Source organism: Fringilla coelebs, assembly GCF_963513975.1.
Source record: "Fringilla coelebs genome assembly, chromosome: 19".
NCBI lineage: Eukaryota > Metazoa > Chordata > Aves > Passeriformes > Fringillidae > Fringilla > Fringilla coelebs.
Genome location: NC_140045.1, coordinates 10,427,289 through 10,449,136, shown reverse-complemented (window position 1 = coordinate 10,449,136; position 21,848 = coordinate 10,427,289). Strand labels below are relative to the sequence as shown.

The following is a 21,848-nucleotide window of genomic DNA, read 5'->3' as shown; positions in this document are numbered from 1 at the left end:
AAATTTGGGGGTGCATGGGGCAATCAGGGGGTGCAGGGCAGCCCAGTCCAGCTGCACAATTAACACCAGATTTGGGGGTGCATGGGGCAATCGGGGGGTGCAGGAGAGCCCAGTCCAGCTGCACAATTAGCACCAAATTTGGGGGTGCATGGGGCAATCAGGGGGTGCAGGACAGCCCAGTCTGGCTGCACAATTAACACCAAATTCAGGGGGATCATGGGGCAATCAGGGGGTGCAGGACAGCCCAGTCTGGCTGCACAATTAACACCAAATTCAGGGGGATCATGGGGCAATCAGGGGGTGCAGGACAGCCCAGTCTGGCTGCACAGCCCCCAGCTCACTCCCTGCTCGTCCAGGGAGCCTTGCACTGCATTATCCACTTTATTAATAATAAAAGAGGCAATTTTCCCAAGCCTTTAACTTTTAAAGAGCTCCTGCTCTACTTAGATTGAATTCCCAGTGCTGGGCAAGCCTGGGAGGGGTTTCATAGCCCTGGCACACTGTGCAGGTCCTGGTGTCCCTCTGGGGGGACAAAGGGAGGAGCAGGGGGCATTGCCCTGGGCTGGGAGCAGGCTGTGGGGATTTGTGGGTCTGGGCTGGTGGGGAAGGGGCTGGGGGTCTGCAGAAGGCTCCTGCACAACCTTCTGCTTGGAAACCCCACACCTACAGCAGAGCCCCTTCTATCCAAGGCAAATCCCCAAACAGGAGCCCTGCCTGCAGACATCCACAGAGGAAATCTGGCCCAAAAAAAAGTAGCCTCAGCCTAGCAGCTGCTCTTCCCCAGGCCTGGTGCCAACAGGGTGGCTCCCCCACACCCCACTTGTGTTATAGATATGTATTAAAATATTGGCTTTTTGCAAATATTAAAATGGATTCTATATGTGTAGTGTTAAAGTAACTTTGCTATAAAGATACAGATTTATTTCTGTTGTTAACTGAAACTTAGAAATAGCTGATATAGATATGCTTGTGTTAAAATGCCTGCTTGGATGGGATAGTATCCAAGGAGCATATGATGAGGACCCTGCTACTGATATGCCAATTATCAATACTTGCCATTGGCAGAAAGTAAGGCCTAAAACTGAAGATGGTGATAAGAATGGACTAAAACCACAGCCAAGGAATATGCATGCTCTAAAAAGGCAGATCTGAGGCAGAGTTTACATATTCTGGGAATATGTAAACTAGTTTGGAGAAAAGTTAACATTTATATTTATATTTATCTTTTTAAACATTTACTATTAGTAAATATAAACAATATAAATATAATAGTAAACATTAAAATATAAAAATAGAAATATAAATAATTTGGGAACACCCTTTATAGACAATTTCTATTGCATCAGCCTGTGACATATTCATAAACAATATAAATATATTGTATTATAAATACAATATGGGATATTATGAATATGTCACAGGCTGATGCAATAGAAATGGTCTATAAAAGGGTGTTTCCAAATTAGCAGGTGTGCTCTTGGCTGAATGCCAAGAGGCACCTGGCCATAAATCCTTGCTTTATTGTCTTTGTCTTCTAGTGCCCTTTATTAAACTTTCTAAATGTTTACAGCAGAGTGAAGTGTTGCGTTGTGATTTCAGGGTGTACCTCAGAACCTGGTCCCTCCCCTGATAATTCCCTCTCAGGTATATCAATCACCCCTCCTTTCCCCTCCCTGACCCCTGCCAAGCACTGTCTGTCAGTCCTGGCATTCCAGAAGGGTGTTGAGTGATTGGCAGGTTCAAAGGATGCCCTCCACCCCTGGGGGCCATTGGGCCATCCAAGTGTCCTTTGTCCCTAAAGACCTCCTGCTATGTACCTGGTTGGTGGCTCCCTGCTCCTTCCCTGCCCCTCTCCCCGGGATTAAAGGAACAGCACCCACGCTGTTTGGGAGTTCTGTTGGAGGAGTTGCTGGATTCAGAGGCCAGAATAAAGCTCTGGATCCAAACCCTCCATCAGAACTTGACTCCTTTCCTTCACCATCACCTTAAAGCTTCTCTGCCAAAGGTAAACCTGAGGAGCAGCCCCTGTCGGGGGGGGAAGCTCCATCCCAGCCCCACCAGAGCTCCTGCACACCTGGACTTGTCCCCAAGTGCCCAGCTGCAGCACCCAGCCAGCCAAAAGTGTCTCTGGGGTGAAACACCACACATCCATGGCCAAAAGTGTCTCTGGGGTGAAACACCACACAGCCATGGCCAAAATTGTCTGTGGGGTGAAACATCACACACCCAGCCAGCCAAAAATGTCTCTGGGGTGAAACTCCACACATCCATGGCCAAAAGTGTCTGTGGGGTGAAACACCACACAGCCATGGCCAAAAGTGTCTGTAGGGTGAAACACCACCCAGCCAGCCAAAAGTGTCCCTGGGGTGAAACACCACACAGCCATGGCCAAAAGTGTCTCTGGGGTGAAACACCACACAGCCATGGCCAAAAGTGTCTGTAGGGTGAAACACCACCCAGCCATGGCCAAAAGTGTCCTTGGGGTGAAACACCACACAGCCATGGCCAAAAGTGTCCTTAGGGTGGAACACCACACACCCATGGCCAAAAGTGTCCCTGGGGTGAAACACTACACATCCATGGCCAAAGTGTCTGTGGGGTGAAACATCACACACCTATGGCCAAAAGTGTCTCTGGGGTGAAACACCACACATCCAGCCAGTCAAAAGTGTCCCTGGGGTGAAACACCACACACCCATGGCCAAAAGTGTCTCTGGGGTGAAACACCACACACCCATGGCCAAAAGTGTCTGTGGGGTGAAACACCACACACCCAGCCAGCCAAAAGTGTCTGTGGGGTGAAACACCACACAGCCATGGCCAAAAGTGTCCTTGGGGTGGAACACCACACAGCCATGGCCAAAAGTGTCCTTGGGGTGAAACACCACACACCCATGGCCAAAAGTGTCCTTGGGGTGGAACACCACACAGCCATGGCCAAAAGTGTCTCTGGGGTGGAACACCACAGTTGCTGCTGTTTGGTTCAGCACCAAGGGCCAGACCAAGCTCAGGCACGTCCCATCCAGCTCTGTTGGTAATTATTCCAGCAGTGAACAGTGTTTTCCACACTTGCCTCTCGGGAGGTGGGCTTCCCGCGGAAGAACTCGTGGTTGAGGGAGCTGTGGGGAGGGTTGAAGCGCGCCTGCAGGAACACGCAGCCGTTGGCGATGGCCTCCAGCGGGGCCGGGCCCTCGTAGGGGAACCCAAAGCCAATGAAGAGCTGCAAGGCACAAACACAGCGCTGCTGAGGGATGATCCCCACAGGGAAACCTCCCAGATAAACCCACCAGCATCCCCGCTCTGCTGCTCAGCTCCCGCACACCGAGCCTCTAGTGGGGTGCAACAAATTATGCTGAAAATTATTCTTTTCACAGAATGACCAGGCTGGAAGAGACCTTCAAGATCATCAAGTCCAACCCAGCCCCAACACCTCAGCCAAACCCTGGCACCCAGTGCCACATCCAGGCTTTGTTAAACACACCCAGGGATGGGGACTCCACCACCTCCCTGGGCAGCCATTCCAGAACTTTATCACCTTTCTGTAAAAAACTATTTCCTAATATCCAACCTGTACTTCCCTTGGTGCAGCTTGAGGCTGTGTGCTCTGGTTCTGTCAGTGCTGCCTGGAGAAAGAGCCCAGCCACCTTTCAGGAGCTGTGAGAGTGATGAGGGCACCCCTGAGTCTCCTTTTCTCCAGGATAAACAACCCTAGTCCATCAACCACAGCCCACTTTGCTCAGCCATGAAGATTCCAGGAGCTGCAAGATCCCCCATGGTGCTTACAACCATTACTTGGGCCCTGCATGGAGCAACATTGCTTTGCCACAGCTGTTTGGGCTGCTAAATCAGGAATATTTCACCCAGGCAGCAGCTGAAGGCAACAGGGATGTGCCCACACCCACACACTCCAAGAATCTAGTTCGTTTTTATCACAGCTATAAGGTGGGGAAAAGAAAAACACAACCCACCCCACTCAGCAATAAATGAATTAATGAGGAAACTTTGCACTCTGCCTGTGGACAGTCTGCAAGGAGAAACTCCTCAGACACATCTTGAGCTAAAATGTGCTCTGCTTGGTTCCTGCCTAATTATCAGGGCTGAGAGGTTTGTGGTTCATTATCCCAGCTGGGAGTGCCTGGGAGGAGCGCAGGTAATGGGGACAGGGTCCTGGGATGGCCTCACCCACCTTGGCCTTCCTCAGCAGCTGCTGGAACTCGTGCTGGGGCAGCAGCCCGTGGTTCTTGACAAATGCTGGCACCTCAGGTGGCCTCTGTGTCTCATAATAAACCGTGCCATGGATCTCCATGTACTTGTTCAGGATGGCCAGGAACTTCTCCTTGCCCTGGGGAGGAAGGCAGACATGTGAACTACACCAAAGGATGGGTCTGACCTCCTCCCCATGGTTATGGGGGGGGGTTTAACTCTCAAACTGCTGTCCCAGAGCACCTGCCATGCTTCAGGCAGACCCACAGCAGTGCAAAATCCCCTCCTCATTCCTTGGAAACACATCCTGCACTGCCCCAGGCTCCTGGAGAGCCCCAATGGCTGCAGGATCCAACACTGATCAGCAGGTTCCTGCCTCCCCCGTCCCCTCCAAGGGCAGCTTCCACTCTGGAGCTGCTGAATTAAAGGCTTCAGAGGGTTCAGAAGGAAGTCTGCAAAGACCAGAGCTTGCTAATAGCCTCTTATTCCAAGTAACAAGTTCCAAGGATTTTCTCATTCAGATTTAATCCTGTTTCACTACCTGGAAAATGAAGGGGGTCATCAATTTTCTTCACTTGGAGCTTCCCTCCAAGCAGCCTTTCTTTTCAACCATTTCTCTACTGCAGAATTTCTTTTTTTTGCTTGAAAAAACCACAAAGGGCCCATCCTTTGGATGCTGGATTTTCCAGTGCTGCAACAGCCCCAAAAGAGCAAAGACCAGGGGGAATAAGGAGTTATAAATGGGGAATTTGAGAAAACTCTGTGTATGCTGCCTTAAAGCCTCCTCAAATGCTGTATTTCTGCCCTCAGCCATGGTTCCCTGGAATCCTCCGAGGCTCTAAGGCTTTCCCAGCTTATTAAAACTTCAGCTTCTATTGTGAGCCACAGGCAAGAAGTTCAGAGGGGTAGGAAATGAGAAATAAAGGGAAGGGAGGTTTAATGAAATGTTTCTAAATGTCAAAAACATCCTGCTCTGGAGAGGGTGTTTGGTCCAAGGCTGGTAAATAAGCACCTGGTTCCAGAAGATGGAGGTGGTCTGTGCCTTTCTAGACCTCAAAATCACTCAAAATAAGGAAAAACTCCTCTAGACCCTTTTTTTATTCCATGGAGTGTACAAGATGGGAAGCAAAGGCCAGGCAGCCTGGCCTCAAGGAACCAGCAAGGTCCAGCCCCAGCCTCTTCACCCAGCAATAAATGACCCCAAATATGCAGTTGGGGGAAAACTGATGTTGTTTGTGAGTTCTGACTCAAAACAGCAAATGCCTGTAGCACCCTGGGTGGAAGGAAATGTCCATTCTGGGGTTTGAACTCTCTTTAGTGCCTTCCCAAATTACCTCAACTAAGCTCCAAGGAAACTTCTGGATAAGAAAGGGCAGGGGAATGGTAGAAAAATAAGACAAGATGTTGCAGTTCTCCTAAAATGAGATTTAGTGGGTTTCAGTAGGGCTTTTAGGGAGCCCCCAAGCCAGGCAGAGGCAGGGGGGATTTGCTCTCAGACCTGGGCAGGGATGGAAACCCCACAAACACCAGTAAAGAGGAGACAGCCTGGCTGGATCCTGGCTCACCACAAGCATCCCTGCTAATTAGCAGCTGCTAATCAGGAGAGCTGGGAAGGGGAGGAGGTACAGCCCCCACTGCATCAACCCACATCAATCCCAGCAGCTCCAGAGGACCCAGCCCACGTCAAGGCAAAGTCAACTCTGGCAAAAACCTTTTCTCTCCCGAGAAGAGGAGCAGAGGCAAAGCCCAGCAGCAGCTGGTGTGGTACAGTACCTGCAACTGGAGCAGCCCCAGGCGGTGCACAGAGGGAAAAATAGAAATAAATCAACAGACATTGAGAATTAGCTCCTTTTTACAGCCCTGGAAGGAAAAGCAGCTTGCTAGCTCTGGATAAGGGGGGGGGAGTGTGCACAGCCCCTCTGGAGATGCAGGGGGGTGTTTTGGGGGGCCCCATGCAGTGACCCACCCCTCTCCCCCAGGTGTTCCAGGCCTGGGGAGCACAAGCCCTTTTCATAGAGTGCTTGAAAGCAGACACAAACTATCCCCATCATAATGCAGCAATCACTGCAATTAATTAGTGGCAATCATTATAATTAATTACATAAAATCATCAATATGAAATCCTCAGCCTCAGAGCCTGCTGGGAGGAAGCACCATCCAGAGCAAGGAGCAGGGAATGGTGTCCCACCAACTTCTCCCTGTTTGTTGGAGGCTCTGGATGTGTCCCATCACTCCCCCAGGACCACAAACACACCCAGATCTGCACCTCCACAGCTCAGGGTGAGAGCCAGAGGCTGGGGCTGCCTCCCAGCCCTGCCTGTGCCCACCCCTGCCTGCCTGGCTTGTCCCCAGCAGCCCAAGGACACCCACCTTCCAGATGCTGGCCTCCTTGCCATACACCACGGCCATGCTGCTGACCTTGTTGGCCTTGATGAGCTGCCTCTCGGTCTGGTTGAGCTCCTCCGACACGAAGCCCATGAAGGAGTTGTCAGGGGTGTGAGCTGTGGGCACCAAGGGGAGGATACAGGTGGCTGGACAGATGTTTTTTGGGATGTCCCCAGGGGTGGGGATACAGCCTGGTTCCAGAGCCTTGCTGGACTATGGAGGAAAATGAAGCTTGAATCTCCACGCAAGCAGCTCAGGAAATCCAGGCTTCAGAACCCACTCGAGCAGCTCTTCACACAGTGAGGCAGTTTTAGGCTGCCAGAGGGGCTTCACACAGCCAGGAAAATGGAATGCTTGAGTCATCCAGCACCCCCCCTCCCTCTTTCTTTCTTTCTCTCTCTATCCTTTATCCCTCTCTCCTTTCCAACCCTGTAGCCATGATATTTTATGAAAATTCCTTTCCTTAGGATTTTTCCTCCTGAGAAGCTGAGAGGCCTCAGGAACAAAACGCAAACAATGATTGTCTGCTGCTATGGAATGCCACAGGTGGATCTGGGATTGGTCTCATGTGGTTGTTTCTAATTAAAGGCCAATCCCAGTCCAGCTGTCCAGACTGTCTCTGTCAGAGACAAACCTTTGTTATTCATTCCTTTTCTATTCTTAGCTAAGCCTTCTGATTAAATCCTTCCTTCTATTCTTTCAGTATAGTTTTTAATAATATATATCATCAAATAATAAATCAAGCCTTCTGAACATAGAGTCAACTTTCTCTTCCCTCATCCTGAGACCCCTGTGATCCCTGTCACACAGCCCTTCTATCACACTCGCTGTGGGCACTCGCTAAAGGCGCGCTCATTCTGATTAACACCGAAACCCCCTCTGTGTTGTTTTTGCGCCGTGAGATCAGCGACCAAACCATCCCAACCCCGTTTGCCCTAGCAGATCGTGCCAAGCCCCTGCTCCAGGCAGGATCCTGGGCACCAGCACTCACGGAACATGGTCATGAACTGGCTGGGCTGCAGGTTCCAGTAGCCCCAGTTGGTGCGGTAGCCGCGCAGCGTGGCGTACTCCTCGTGGTTGTAGGCTGGCTCTGTCCCGAAGGTGTCGATGACCCGGACACGGCACCTGCAGGGCACACACCCCCTGAGGACACCTGCTGTCCCCATGAACCTTGTCCCTCCTCTGCACCACGAGCAGAGGGAGAGGAAGGATGGGTTTGTCTGTACAAACCAGCTGTGGGTCTGCTGGGAGATAAAACCAGCACTGGGAGGTAAAAGAAACAATGGGGAGGATTCCACTGATTGATGAATGGAAAAAAAGACATTTGCCTTTACAAATAAACTGTAGGTTTGCTGATAAATTGAAAGATGAAAGAAACAATGGGGAAAACCCATAAATTCCATAAGAATTAAAAACTAAAAGGGAGGGTTGTACATTAGAGAGGAATCTTTGGTATCAGGCATTTCAGGAAGTCTGAACCTCTCAAGTACCTCAGGCAATGGGGAAAGAGAGAAGGGAAATGTGGTCGGGAAATTGGGATAAAAAGGAGGCTGCGTCCTCCAAAAATTGGTGAGAACCCAGGACAATGCCCCATGGCCTCTCCTTTATTAAAATAAAGTAAAAGGACTCCTCTGTCTCCTTTTTGCACATAAACCTCTGGTGTTTATGGATTCATTTTCCTGACAAGAGGGTGCAGCAGCATCCCAAGGAGCCCTTCCCAGCACTGCTCCCTCCTTGCAGGACAATTTCCCTTTGCAGGACCCTCAGATTCCCAGCAGTTGTGAGAATGATGAACCTCCCAAAAGTTTATCATTAATGCCTTTCCCAATATCCTAGGAATGCTGAGGCAGGCACTACCAACACAAGGCTGAGGACAGAAGAGGAAAAAGAAGCAAGGGAAGAGCAAAACAAGCTGAATGCAAACGCAAATGCATTTATAATAAAAGCAATAACACAGCTTGTCATTTTTCTCTCTAATAAAATTGAGTAGGATAGTGGATGAGATGGGAAAAAATGTAATAAATAGCAGGTCTATCAGCACTAAATTAAATCACAGATTTTCCAGGCTGGTGATGTACCAGGGGATGATGACATTTGTCTTGATGCTCAAGGAGCCAGGGATAGGGCTCCTTACAAATTCCCAAGGCTCACCCTCCCCTCCATGCTGTGCCCACCCCTGGCTGCAGGAATGGAATGGAAGCACACATCAACACACTGCAGGCACATGCAGGGTTTGGTCTTTCCCCAACTCCCTCTCTTTTATTGAGGTTTTATCCTAAATACCTGAGGCTCAGCATGCCTCGTGCTGTGGCAGCAGGGGACACAGCAAGGCACCAGGCAGGCAAAAATCAAAGGGTCTGGCTCCTTGGGTTGGTCATTAGTCTTTGCTCACTAATTAATGGAATGGAGATCAAGAGCAGGCAGGCTTTGCTTACCTGTATTTCTTAAAGGAGAGCCCCATGTGCTGCTTCATCTGCTGGAGGCCGTGGTAGTCAGTGTAAATCAGGTCGAAAGGCAGAGGACTGGTCAAGGGGCAGTTCCCCCGTCCTGGAGGCACCCCTAAGTGACTGGGGAGAAGCAGGAGGGATCAGCCCCCATCACCCTGCAGCACAAACACTCCTTTCCCTGCTGGGCATTGAGCAGGAGCCATCAAACAGCTCCTCTTTGATGGAGGGGGAGGCACATGGTTCTCCTCACCCCAGTTTTTATTTCCCAGGCCAAAGATCTGGAGAGTCCTGGTCCCTCCCCATCTTTGCACCTGCTCCAGCTTGAGCTCCTGCCCCTCACAGACGGACTGTGAGGCACAGCATTCCCAGCCAGGGCTCACCAGCATCCTAGTCCCCACACCCCCTCCCCTGGACCTCTCTTGTTGAAGACACCAGATTTCATTTACTTTCATTGCAGTCACACCAGTGACAGACTTGTAAAGCCACATCTTTCCTCTCCTCTCTGCCTGCAAGATTCCCAGCTGAGCCTAAAGCTCCCTGTTCCCAGCTCCACATCCCTCCCAGCACACCCTGGAATGTCTCTCTTATTCCACTCCTTACCCACCACATCCCAGAGCACTCTCAGCTTCTCCTTGACTCTGCTGGCAATGCCTGTCCTCATATGCTGGGCACATTTCATTCATATTTCTCACTTTTGGTCCCATTTATGAAACAATTCCATGAAACAGGGAGCAGCTGGGCCCTGGGTCTCCCTCAGGGGGTTTCCAACCAGTTCCTTACAAACAGCCACACTCAGCCCCTCCGCCCTGCTCCAGTGGATAAAATGCACTATGAAAACCCAGATAAACTTGACTGACTGTAATCTCTTTATCAAGACCATCAGTTACCTCGCTGCCAGAGTGAGATGTGATTAATCCAGCAAGATACAGGGCTGCTAAACCTGTGGTGTGTCTCCTTCCATTTCCAATTACCTCTGTGAACTGATGAATCCCTCTCTCCAAAGCTGTTCCACCAAGTGTACCACTGATGTCAGCCTGACAGCCCATCTGCTTGTCTGGACCATGTTTCCTCCTTCTCAGGAAAAAAAAAAACCCTGTGACACCTTCCAGCTTCAGCAGGTTTCTCAAAAATCCATGTTGCTTGTACTTGTGATTTCCCACTGCCAGTTTGCTCAGACACTGATTCACTCAACAGTTTTAATGCTCCTGTATTTTGTTTTTCCTCCTAAAGATGATAATTCCTCATCCTCCTAACTCCACTCACACCCAAAAAGCAACAGCATCCTCATGGAAAACCAAACTGCTGAGCTCATTTGGTGCACCCAGGCTGTCTCACTCCCACCACGCAGTTGTCCCGTTCCGTTCTCAGTCCTTCCAACAAGGCTGAGGAATTCCTGGTTTATTTCACAAGTCTGAGCTCAGACACTGTGAAATCTCACCCTTAGCTCCTGCCTGCCAGGACGTCTGTCTTTGTTTTCTTCTGGGCTCTTCACTTACTCCAAACCCCAATTTGGAGATGGGAATTTATCCCAGCCATGCCTCTAGGTATTTTCTCTTCTTTAGGGAATAAAAGTTCTGGTCAGGTTTACACTCCCAGGCTTTGAATCTTTCCTTCTTTGTGACCTCTCTTACTGGTTCTCTCAATTTCTTAGCATTTTCCCTTCTGAACCTGAGAATGCCCTTTCCAGCCCTGCCTGGGGTTTATCTGTTCCTCAGCTGAGGGTCAAATGGACCCATGGCCCCAAGGTCCATCCTCTGAGGAGCACTTCCAGAAGGTCCCCAGCCCTTGCCAAGCCCTTCAGCATTTCACCTTTCAATCCCATGGCTGCTTCCAGAGGGAATCGATGGCTTTCCCATCCAGGGAAAGCCAAAGAACACAACACTCACAAGGATTTGCTCTCCAGCCTCTCACTAACATCAGAAGGGGCCACACAGTCAGAAATTTGTTGGCCATACAAATATGATAAAGGGCTCTTGGTTGGCTCCTGGCCACACCTCCCTCTTCTTCTGAATCTAACCTGGTGGAAGATGCCCTTGCTCATTGCAGGGGTTTGGACCAGAAGAGCTTTAAAAGGTCCCTCTGAACTCAGACCTTTCCATGACTCTGATGTGGCTCCAAGTCCTTAAACACGGAGCACCCAGATCCTTCTTCCAGCCCCATCCCAACCTGACACCAGTGCAGGGTCACCCCAAACTCCTGATCACGACAAGGACTCCAGAAAATGTGTAAATGTGGAACAACCTCGCTGGCCAAAGCCAGGAAAAAGCAGAGAATTTCAATTTAAGACAAAGAGCTGCTTTTGCAGCTGCTTCATTGCTCTTGTCACAAGGAATCTCAGCATCAGCTCAGGGCAGCCTGGCCGGGGATGCCGCAGGGGGAACAGGTTGCAGTTTTGTCACTTTTATGCACAATTTTACACGACAGGACTGATTGGGAAGATGGCAGGAATAGAAAGGCTCTCACCTCCCACAGCCACCTCGGTACAATAAATAGGGCACCAAGGAGACTCAGTCTTCCGGGAAGGCTGAAGGGGAATTTTGAAGCCAGGATTTTGTAGAGATGGAATTCTAAACAACACATTTGCTCACACAGTGCTGCTTTTTCCTCAGCCATCAGACAAACAGTGATTTACACCAACCTGCACTGTGGTGGAACCAATCCATAAACCTTGTATTTAACTAAAAATCCCCAAACCATTACACTGTGCTTGCAGCACACACCATCCTCTAGCTGGTACATGTCACACAAGCCACTGCACTACAAAATAATCTGTAATTTAAGAAAGCCCTAACCAAGCTTGACGAGGGGCTGCAGGAGGCAGCAATTAGTGTAACTCATACTGAAGCCTCTAAAAAAGTTCCCACCAGTTGGGAAGAGCAGGTCTGACTCTCCCAGCTCCCATCAGCACCACAATCTGCCACACATCCCCTCTCCAGGTGCTCAGGACTTGCCACATCCATTTATACTCCCTGTGCCATGGCTGCGTGGCTGGAATAGCTCTGAGAGCAGGAGCAGTGGCTTTGAGCAGAACATCTCCCCATTTACCCCCCCTTATCCTCCCTAAACACTTTATAACCACTGATTTTAATATTCCACTCATGCAAATCCAGCCTGCACCTCTGAGATGGGGGCGGGGGGGAGAATTTCTTTTTTTTTATTCCTCCTTATTTAAACATTCTTTATTCAGGCTTTCATCATTTGCCAGTTAAGTCAACTAATTTTCTACTAAACCCAATTTCACTCATGGTTGGAGTGCAATTTCCCTGATTTTTCCTCGTGCCATGTACTATTAATGGCGCTTGAAATTACGCAAATAAAATTGATGAGCGCAAACGCCGCCTTTGCCGCCAGCACAGCCTAGGGATCTGCTGGGGAAACCTCCCCTCCCAGACCAGCCATGGGTGGTGACCAGCTCAGCACCTCTGGCTGGTGATCCAGGGCTTTGTCCCATCCCAAATCCTGGATCAGCTGAGCCCTGGCTCCTCTCTGGAGGGAGCAGCCGGAGCGGCTCCGATCCAACTGGATGCCGAGCTCGCCTCTCCGCCAGCTGCCTCCACCAGCTGTGCCTACTCCAGAATAAATCTCCAGCAGCTTCTTGTCCTGCTATTTTCCTCTCAGAGGTACTTTAATCAGCCAGGGGACCATCCCCTCCCTGGGCATGGTGCAGGCGCTCTGGAGTCAGATGACTGCGGGGTTATCTTTACATCCTATTGACCTATTTTCAAATTAACCCAATGTTTCTTTCCGCATTATCACTCCTGGTGCTGAGAAGTCCAGCACTAAATGGATCTTGTGGGCATCTCCTGGCAGCCTGGGCCAATATTTTGTATTATGTTTAATTGCATTTTCTCTTCCCACATCTGCTGCCATCAGCAAGGCTGAGAACAGCAGGGATCCTGTTCTCACTGCTCCCTCAGCTGCAAGAACCCAGCAGGCACAGGGATGTTATCCAGGGATTAAAGGTGCCAGAGCCAGGCTTGAGCAGCTCCCAGGGGTCTGTGACAACCCCATCAAAACCAACAAGTGCAAATCTAAGTCCACAAAATGAACATCCTACTGCCTGCCTTCTGCCCCCAGCTCTTTCCCTGCTGGAATGAACATTCAATAGAAATGAGGATTTCCAAGCAATTTCAGCACCTGCAATGGTTTCACTTTTGCAAGGTGCACCTGGACTGTTTCTCTGGTCCATCATTGATCTTTTATGACACAGCCCTACCCATCCAGGGAGGAAGCTCAGTAATCCTTTAATTTATTTCCAAGACCTGGAGATGCACAGGACGGTGCCAGAACAAACACTTCTTTCTGGTCAGAGACTCAGCAAATATGAAGGAACTTCCCAGGAAAGGAGAAATCAATACTTGGATTCCTGCAGGGAGCAGCAGAAACTGAGCACTCACGTGCTGGTAGTGGCTGGGCAGACCCTGGGACAGATGGGCCGTTTTCCTGCTGTCCCAGCTGCTCCAGCAGCTCCAAAAAAAGGAAGAAATCCTTTTTGTGGAGGACAGGATCCCTGCTCTGTGAGGATGGTGAGGCCCTGGCAGAGGCTGCCCAGAGAAGCTGTGGCTCTCTCATCCATGGGAGTGCCCAAGGCCAGGTTGGACTTGAGTACCAGGAGCACCTGGTAAAGGCTGAAGGTTCCTCCCCAGTGGTGCAGAGCTGATCAATCCACAGCCTTTCCCTGCAGCTCCATCAGGATCACAGGGAACCAGCCACTTCTGGCTGTTTCCACAAGCAGTTCCTTTCTCTCCCACACAACAGCAGGACTGGTTTTGCCAGCTGGCAAGGGGAGCGAAGCCAGAGCCTGGGCATGGCGCAGGTTTTCATGTGAACAGATGTGAGACAGAAAGATGGCTTTAATCTGCCAGGAGACAATCAGAAATGTGCTTTCTGGACATGGTGTTTCCATCTGAACAGCCCTTTTTGCAGCCTGAGCACACCTCAGTGAGCGCGGAAAGAGCAGGAAAATCGCAGCTCTCGCTGTGTGCCAGGCACTGAGAGGAGATGGGGCAGTGGGAGCAGAGCCAAGTCCCACCACAGCTCCAAGGCTCCATCCTCCCCACCCCAGCACAGGGAGGGTGGCTCAGCACCCAAACCAGATGCTGGCCACAGCAGGAAAGGGCTGCCAGCACAGGGTACAGGCACGTGCTGCAAATCCAGCGCTTTGCCAGGACTAGAATTAAGAGTCCAGAACTTGACACAGGAGCAATTAAGCTCCAGGAACGCTTTGTAAAGCCCTGACCCCAAGAGGCATCAAATCCCATTTTCTTCGACTTTCTGTCCTGCTTTATGAGCAGTTAATTTCGAGGGGACCATTGAGAAAATCACCTTCCAGTGCTTCTCTGAACTCCTCAGCAGCTCATGGCTCTGCAGCCCCTTCTCCCCCAGCCTCTCCCTTAGCCCCAGAAAAGCAGTTGGACATGCCAAAATCACCACTCCCATGGCTCAAGGATGAGGGTAGGAGCTGGAGCATCCAGGAGTGCCCCTTGTGCTGCTCCTCCCAGGGAAAAAGGCTGACAGGATCCTTCCTGTCTGACCCCAGGGCACGGGTGCTCCAGAGGAAAAGCCTCTGTTTATTAAAGCTTTTTTTTTGTGGGCACAGCCATTGCTCCAAAGTGCTGCTTGTAATTTTCCACCATCTACTCATGAGCTGCCTCATTAACAACCCAGCTCAGAGCTTTCAGGCACTTCCCACTCCTCCCCTACAACAACAACACTGGCCTGGATTCTCACCTCCCTGAAAGCACTTTTGGGCTACCAACACAGCACCAGGAGCCTTCAGCAAGAATCAGATTTGGGATGTTCCTTCCCTCCCTGCTTCAAGACAAGGCTCAAAATGCTGCTGGCTGCCCACCCAGCAAAAATCTCAGAGAGAAAACAGCTCCTGGCTCCCCATTCCAGCTCAGCAGTTCATTTTCCTCCTGAGAAGATGCACACACAAACACAGAATGGTTTGGGTTGGAAGGGAACAGATAACCCTGTGATTCACCCCTTACCTCTCCAGAGGTACCAGAAGCAGCTCACAAATTCACTGGGAGTTCAAAGGAGAATAAACACCTGCACTTAGCTCAACTACAGGAGAACAAACAGCCCCTGGTAGCACTCAGCAGTGGAATTCACAGATCTTGAAAGTCTGTAGTGGGTAAAAAGATAACCCAAATAAACTGGCCCTAAAAAACCAGGGCTGAGCTGCATGCTGTGATCTCACCCCACAGGGACATTTGGACAGTGATGAGCTGAGCTGGGGATGAAGCCTGCAGATTCCCTGAGTTCCTTATCTTTGTTCCAGATTAGCATCAGTCCCTAAACCAGAGGAAGAAGCATTTGACACTCCTGGCCCTCACTGCTGGGCAGGGAGAGGTGCCCAGCACACACATGGGTGTCACACTCCCAACATGTTTTCACCTCCAGCCCTCCATCACCAGCTTTTTGGACCAAGGCCTTACTTCTCCTCCTTCATTTTCTTGATCCTCAGCATTCCTGACCCACTCCAGACCACCTCCAGGCACTGCTGCATTGCAATCAATACAGATGCTAATCATGAGCAGCTCTCAGATAACCACTGGTTGAAGTGTATGCAGGCAAATCTTCCAGTGATCCCTTGCCAATGATCAATACATGCAGAAAAATCAGCTCAGAAATTTGAAGAGACAAAAAAAAAAAAACAACAAAAAAAAACCCAAACCAGGAGAGAGGTTAATCTGAGCTGAATAATTTATGGGCTCCAGTGAAGGCTTTGCTGGGCTGGAGCAGCAACAGCTCCCAGCCATGAAAAGAGCAGGGTTTGCCAAAGAAAAATACACAGGGATGGATTCAACGTTTCACACTGCTGGAGCAAAATATCCCCAAACCCACCCCAACACTGCTGCAAGGTCAGCAAGAGACATCCAGGGTGGGAGAGGATAAATTCAGGCTCACTCTACAGAGGTGCAAAGCTTTGCTGCTTCAAGGGGGTGCAGGGGACAAGAGGGATAAGGAATCAGAGGGCCTGGGTTGCCACTTCCCCAGGGACAGGGATTTAGCTTTGTGCATCCCTGGCTCTCTGCAACCCCTGCCCAAAGCTGTGGCTACAGGTAAAACACCTCCAGGCTTTAAGGAAGAGCCCAAGATTAACTCTTAGCACACCTCAGGACTAATTACTCATGTTCTGCTAAGCCTCCCACTCGCTCCTGGTCAGGCAAAAGCTTTTCCAGCACTCCTCAGAGGCAGCAGCCCAGCAGCAGGGATGTCACTGACAGATCTGCAGGATCCAGCACCAGGATTGCTGGCACCGCTCATTCCTCCCCTGGGCAGAACCTCTGCCCCCTGTGACACCCACATTAACCCATCTCCTGATGGGGCTGCACAAAGGTGCCAGTGGTGACACTCCAAGCACTGGGCTTGGTCTCCAAAGGGACAGAGGGGACGTGGTTACATCCTCAGCTGCCTCCTCCACTCACCCCAGCCCATCAACATGGCAGTGAGCACTTGATGTGGGTGTCCAGCATTTAAAACATCACCAAAGCCACAGGACACGTGACTGGGGAGGTGGGGACAGTTTCTGGGACACAGAGAAGGGCAAGATGTGCAGCCCCAGCCTGGCTCGCTCACTTCCCACCTCAGCTACCAAGGGGAAGAGACGGAGCTGCTGCTCCCAGGAGTCCCAAGGGACACATCTGAATCTGCATCAGAGGAGGAGCTCTCATCACTGAGAAGTGCTGTGGAATCTCCCAGGCTTCTGGCAAAGGCAAAATACTACAGGCAGCAGGGCAGCTCTCACCAGAGTCACTCGCAGAGGGAGACAGGCACTGCAAAAGCACCCAGTGAGAGCTGGCAGCTCCTTCCCCTCCCTAAACAACCACCATGAGGTTTGTCATTATAAAACACAAACAAGAACCACACAACAACAACAACACAACCCTCCCAGCCATTAACTCCTTTCATCCTTGACTACACGGGTATTATTCAGCATGTCACTCCCGCCTCTTTGAGGAGATGCTGCCTCTTGCATTAGGACTGGGATTTTTTTAAAGTTAATTACTTAGGAGCTAATTCCATCCATTAATTCTGAACGCTGCAAGGGCTGGGTTAGGGGGTTTTATTGTTTTTCTCCAGGATTGTTGGGTTTTTTTCACTCCCTTTTCAGCATGGCTCATTATGTGGCCAATGCTGGCTTAGCATCTCCCAAAGCCTGCCCAGTACCCAAGGCAGCTCCAGGCTCTTCTTGATTTATAACCCATCTAATTTGCAATTTCCCTGATACTTGCCCTCCGCTGGGGAGAGGAGCAAATCTTATGAGGTGACAGAATCCAGCAGTGTCAGCCCAGTAATAACAGAGAGGAACATCAGCAGGGAGGAACAGGTCCCCCTGTTAGCTTGTCCCTCTTTTTCCATCTAACATTGGTCCCACTTGGAGACTCTCATCCTGTGCTGCCCCATGTCCCATGGCAGAAAGAACCAATCCCTTCTGTGGGAAGTGCCTCCAGCAGCAGTAAATCCCCCCAGGTCACCCCCAGCACCTCCTGAGGTGGGACAACCTGGGGACCACCGCCTTCTGCAAGGGATGCACGGGAGGGAGGGAGAAAGGAAGGATTCCAGGAAGGATTCCAGGAAGGAAGGATTCCAGGAAGGAAGGAAGGATTCCAGGAAGGATTCCAGGAAGGATTCCAGGAAGGAAGGAAGGAAGGATTCCAGAAGGATTCCAGGAAGGATTCCAGGAAGGAAGGATTCCAGGAAGGAAGGAAGGAAGGATTCCAGGAAGGAAGGATTCCAGGAAGGATTCCAGGAAGGAAGGAAGGAAGGGTCACTGCTCAACCACCAGCAAAGCCTCAGGGATTGAGTGCAGCCACGCATGGTGGGAAGAGCCAGTGACCTGCAGGACACCTGCATCCTGCAGCCACCTGGCCACCAGCCCAGCAGGGAGCATCCCTGGGGAATGGGCTGGCAAAGAGAGTTTTCCCATGACTAACTCCAGGCAGGTGTCAGGGGACACAGGTGATGCTGTGTGCTGGCAGCAGGGACCATTCTGCTCACATCCAGCACTGAAGCCATAGGGCAGAGCCCTGCTCCAGATATGTCCGCATCAGCTCCATGCAAAGCATCACCATCAGTCCTTCCCACTTTCCTGGGATGCAGAAGGATGGGAGCTCTCCCAGCCACAGCACTGGTAGTGCAGTACAGCGCCAGCACTGCCTGAGATGCAGGTGGGCAAAGAGCTCCCCCAGCCTTCTCAGACCTGGTGCTTCCACCCAAGACCTCGATGCAGCCCAGCACTCACCTCTGCAGCTCCTTCAGGGAGACTGTGACCCTCAGGCTGTGTCCCAGCATGAAGAGGGCAGCCAGGATGTCAGCCCACTGCACCATCTCACCCAGAGGGCCTCCCTTCAGCACCCGTGGGCTGAAAACGTCCCCCGACTCCTCTGTCAGGAAGCCAATATGGACAAGGATCTGCAGAGACAAGGGGAGAGGTCAGCACAGGGGAAAGGGACAATCTGGATTTTCCCGCCCAGAATGACTTATGGTCCCTGATTCCCTCCAGCTCCTTTGCAGGCTGTAATTACTCAGGGAGCTCAGTCAGGTGTGCAGACAAATGAGCCATGTCCAATTAGCACGGACCCAATGGCCAGAGCTTGGCCCTTTGACTGCCACTCTGTGTCCTGGGGCCTGGCTCATGCTCCCCACGTACATCACAGTCTGAACCATGGGCTGGACCTGAATTTCCCAGCACACAGGGGCCAAAGGATCAACAGAAACACCAACAGGAGGGCCAGGAATCTCAGCTTATCCTCAGAGGGGACCTGTCACACTCCAATGGCAGCCAAACACCATCTCTACCCATCAGCACCTGTTTCCAAAATCCACCCACTGCTCAACAACACCAGTCCTGCCACATCCCAAATACCTGTGAAGCCAAGCCCATGGACAACAGCCCAACCCTACAGACCCACATGTGACATTCACATTCTCTGAAAAATCCCTTTTCCCAGGATTTTTCTCCTGGGAAGCTGAGAAACCTCAGAAAAAGTAAAACAATTCTTTTCTCATTTGCTTCTCCTGTGTTTTGCTCATGTGGAATGTGTTTGGAGATTGTTCACTCAACAGGTGATTGTTTAATTGGATTCTGCTGTGAGTTGTTCTGACTCTTTGGCCAATCAGGGCCAAGCTGTGTCAGGGCTCTGGAGAGAGTCACAAGTTTTCATTATTAGCTTTTCAGCATTCTTTAAGTATCCTTTCTGTATTCTTTAGTAGAGTTTAGTTTAGTATTCTTTAATATAATATAGTATAAAAAAATAATAAATTAGCCTTCTGAGAACATTCAGTCAGATTCATCATTCCTCCCTTCATCAGGGCACCTGGCAAATACAATACCCACACGCTCCCATCACTGAATTTTCCTCCCAGCTGTCCCCGGGCTCAGCTGCCCTGAGTGTGCCCCGTACGTGTTTCTGGTCCCGCTGCCGTCCCGCCAGCCTCTGCTCGAGGCGCCGCGCCGCCCGCAGCCACTGCTGGGCCAGGTGCCGGATCCTCTTCTTCATGAAGCTCAGCGACTCCTTGCCCGTGCCAATGAGCTCCAGCAGGCGAGCCAGGTCCCTCCGGAACGCTGCCTAGGGAAGGAGCACGCTCTGCACGGTGAGTGTAGGGAAAGAGGAGCCAGAGGAGCCCCTGGGCTGCCCCGCGGCCTGGGGGAGGTTTGTCCATCTCAGCAGAGGTGATCTGAGCCCTTCCTGCTCCCCTGGAGCCGTGGCAGCTCCTCCACTTCATGCCCCAGATCCCAGAGGGATCCCACTGCACCCAGGGCTCCTCATGAGAACCCAGATTCCTCAGGAGAGGAAAGGCATGGATGTGTTGGAGTGTGTCCACAGGAGGCCACAAAAACAATCAGAGGGATGGAGCATCTCTGCTGTGGAGACAGACTGAGGGAGCTGGGGGTATTCAGTCTGGAGAAGGGAAGGCTCCAGGGAGATCTTCTTGCAACCTTTCCCTACTTACAGGGACTTACAAAAAGACAGGGACGGAATTGTTATCAGGGCCTGTTGCAACAGGACAAGGATTGATGGCTTTAAATGAAGAGAGCTTACTCAGAATGGATATAAAGAGGAAACTTTTTGTGGTGAGGGTGATAAAACACTGGCACAGGTTGCAAAGAGGTGGCGGATGCTCCATCCCTTGACACACTCAAGGCCAGGGCGGGCAGGCCTTGGAACAACCTGTTCTACTGCAAGGTTCCCTGCCCACAAAGATCCCTTCCAACCCCAACCACGCTGTGATTCTGTGAAAACCCACACCAGGCATCACGGCCCTGCTGACACTGAATGTTTATTTCTGCTGATGCCTCCTCCCAAAATCCCCTGGCCCAGCAGAAGCCGGGCTGGGCCCACCCTACCTGCGCGCGCGGCGGCGGCGGCGAGGGCACGGCCGCCGTGTGGTTCCGCCAGGGCAGGGGGGGACAGAACCACTCGACCTCGCTGAGGTAGATGAGGAAGGAGCACTCGGTGCCGTCCACGCCAAAGAAAGCATAGCAGGGGTCAGAGGTCCAGCGAGCCCTCATCCACTGCAAGGGGCAAAGAAACAGGTGAGGCTCGTGGAGGAGGTGTGCCAGCCCTGCAAGCTGCCCCTGCTGTGGAAAACCTCTGTTCTCCATCCCCTTTCTCTCTGTCTGGGAGTTAAAAATGAAGGGCAGAGGGTGGAAAAGGGCTGCAAACCCAGCCCCGGTGCCACGGGGCTGGGGTTCACCCACTTGGGGCCTCCAGGGAATGTGGGGCAGAGGAAGAGCCAGGGAGGTTTGCTGGGGCTCCCTGGGTTTCCAGCGCTGGTTCCAGCCTTCCCTGGGGGCACAGCCATTAATCCCCAGGAAATGATGCACCACAGGGATTTCTTCTGGCTGGCTTTGCTGGGGAGCTGCTGATCTCATCACCCCTGGAGCAGCAGGGCAGGAGACAGATCTGCCAGCAGTCCCCAGGGATGATTTCACACAGAGGAGAAAAACCAGGGACCAGAGCAGCGATTTATCATCCCCCACAACGGCTCTTGCCAGCCTCTTCCTAATTCAACTACAAAAACAAATCTGCTCAGGGACAGGTTGCTGTGCCCAATCTGTAAAGCACAGCAATCACCAGGAGGGGAGATGGGATTACAGCCTTCCACAATTGCATTACATCCTGAATTTACTCGAATCGTGGAAGGAAAGGATGGCTAACACCCCTGGAAGTGAAAAATCCACATCATTTTCTTGTACCCCCCACATCATTTTCTTATACCCTTCCACATCTTTCCAGGGAGACTGGGCCCTGCAGAAGCCTGAGCTTGAAGCAGGTTGGCAAGAGGAGGGAAAAGGGCAATGCTTTTAATTAGTTGATGTAAATATGCTCTCTGACAAAGCCATCATGCTCTGGGCCAAGTGCCAGGCTGCATTCCAGTATGAAGAGCAGGCTGGGTCAGGCAGATCTGATTGAGATGGAGGTTCTGGCCACCTGAACGAGGTGCTGGGCTTATTCCCCAGGCACCAGGGAATGCCCCAGATATTCAGAGGTGAAGTGGCAGAGCTTCCTCCTCGCTGTGCTTCTGGCATTGAACACACAGACTGCAGGCAGAGGTGATCCCACAGCTGATTCTGCTGCAGCCTGTGGTTCAGGGCTTTCTACCCCTCCAGCTAAAGGTACATTTGGGGAGGGGATTACTGGGGGAAAACAATCCCATTTCTGTAGCAAAGGCTGCCAGAGAAGGTTGGACACCTCCCTTTTGTTTTCTCTTCAAAGCACAGCCTGCTTTGCTTTCCACACCTTTGGCTGTGCTGCTCCTCCTTCAATGGGCTGCACCTTTCCAACATTAACAAACATT

The 21,848-nt window shown here is 51.2% G+C and overlaps 1 protein-coding gene across 1 annotated transcript in view; it reads right to left on the bottom strand.

The window, feature by feature from the left end:
• The window catches only part of MGAT5B (alpha-1,6-mannosylglycoprotein 6-beta-N-acetylglucosaminyltransferase B), a gene marked incomplete at its 3' end in the record, with an annotated part of 75,448 nt that overhangs the window by 9,685 nt on the left and 43,915 nt on the right, over positions 1-21,848 (bottom strand). The window contains exons 6-13 of the mRNA XM_084218238.1: positions 20,395-20,562; positions 19,451-19,615; positions 18,289-18,458; positions 9,024-9,155; positions 7,580-7,713; positions 6,574-6,704; positions 4,187-4,342; positions 3,074-3,220 (exon numbers count right to left, since the gene is read on the bottom strand). Of these exons, the coding sequence (XP_084074364.1) occupies positions 3,074-3,220; positions 4,187-4,342; positions 6,574-6,704; positions 7,580-7,713; positions 9,024-9,155; positions 18,289-18,458; positions 19,451-19,615; positions 20,395-20,562 (1,203 nt within the window). The remainder of the gene's footprint in view (positions 1-3,073; positions 3,221-4,186; positions 4,343-6,573; positions 6,705-7,579; positions 7,714-9,023; positions 9,156-18,288; positions 18,459-19,450; positions 19,616-20,394; positions 20,563-21,848) is intronic.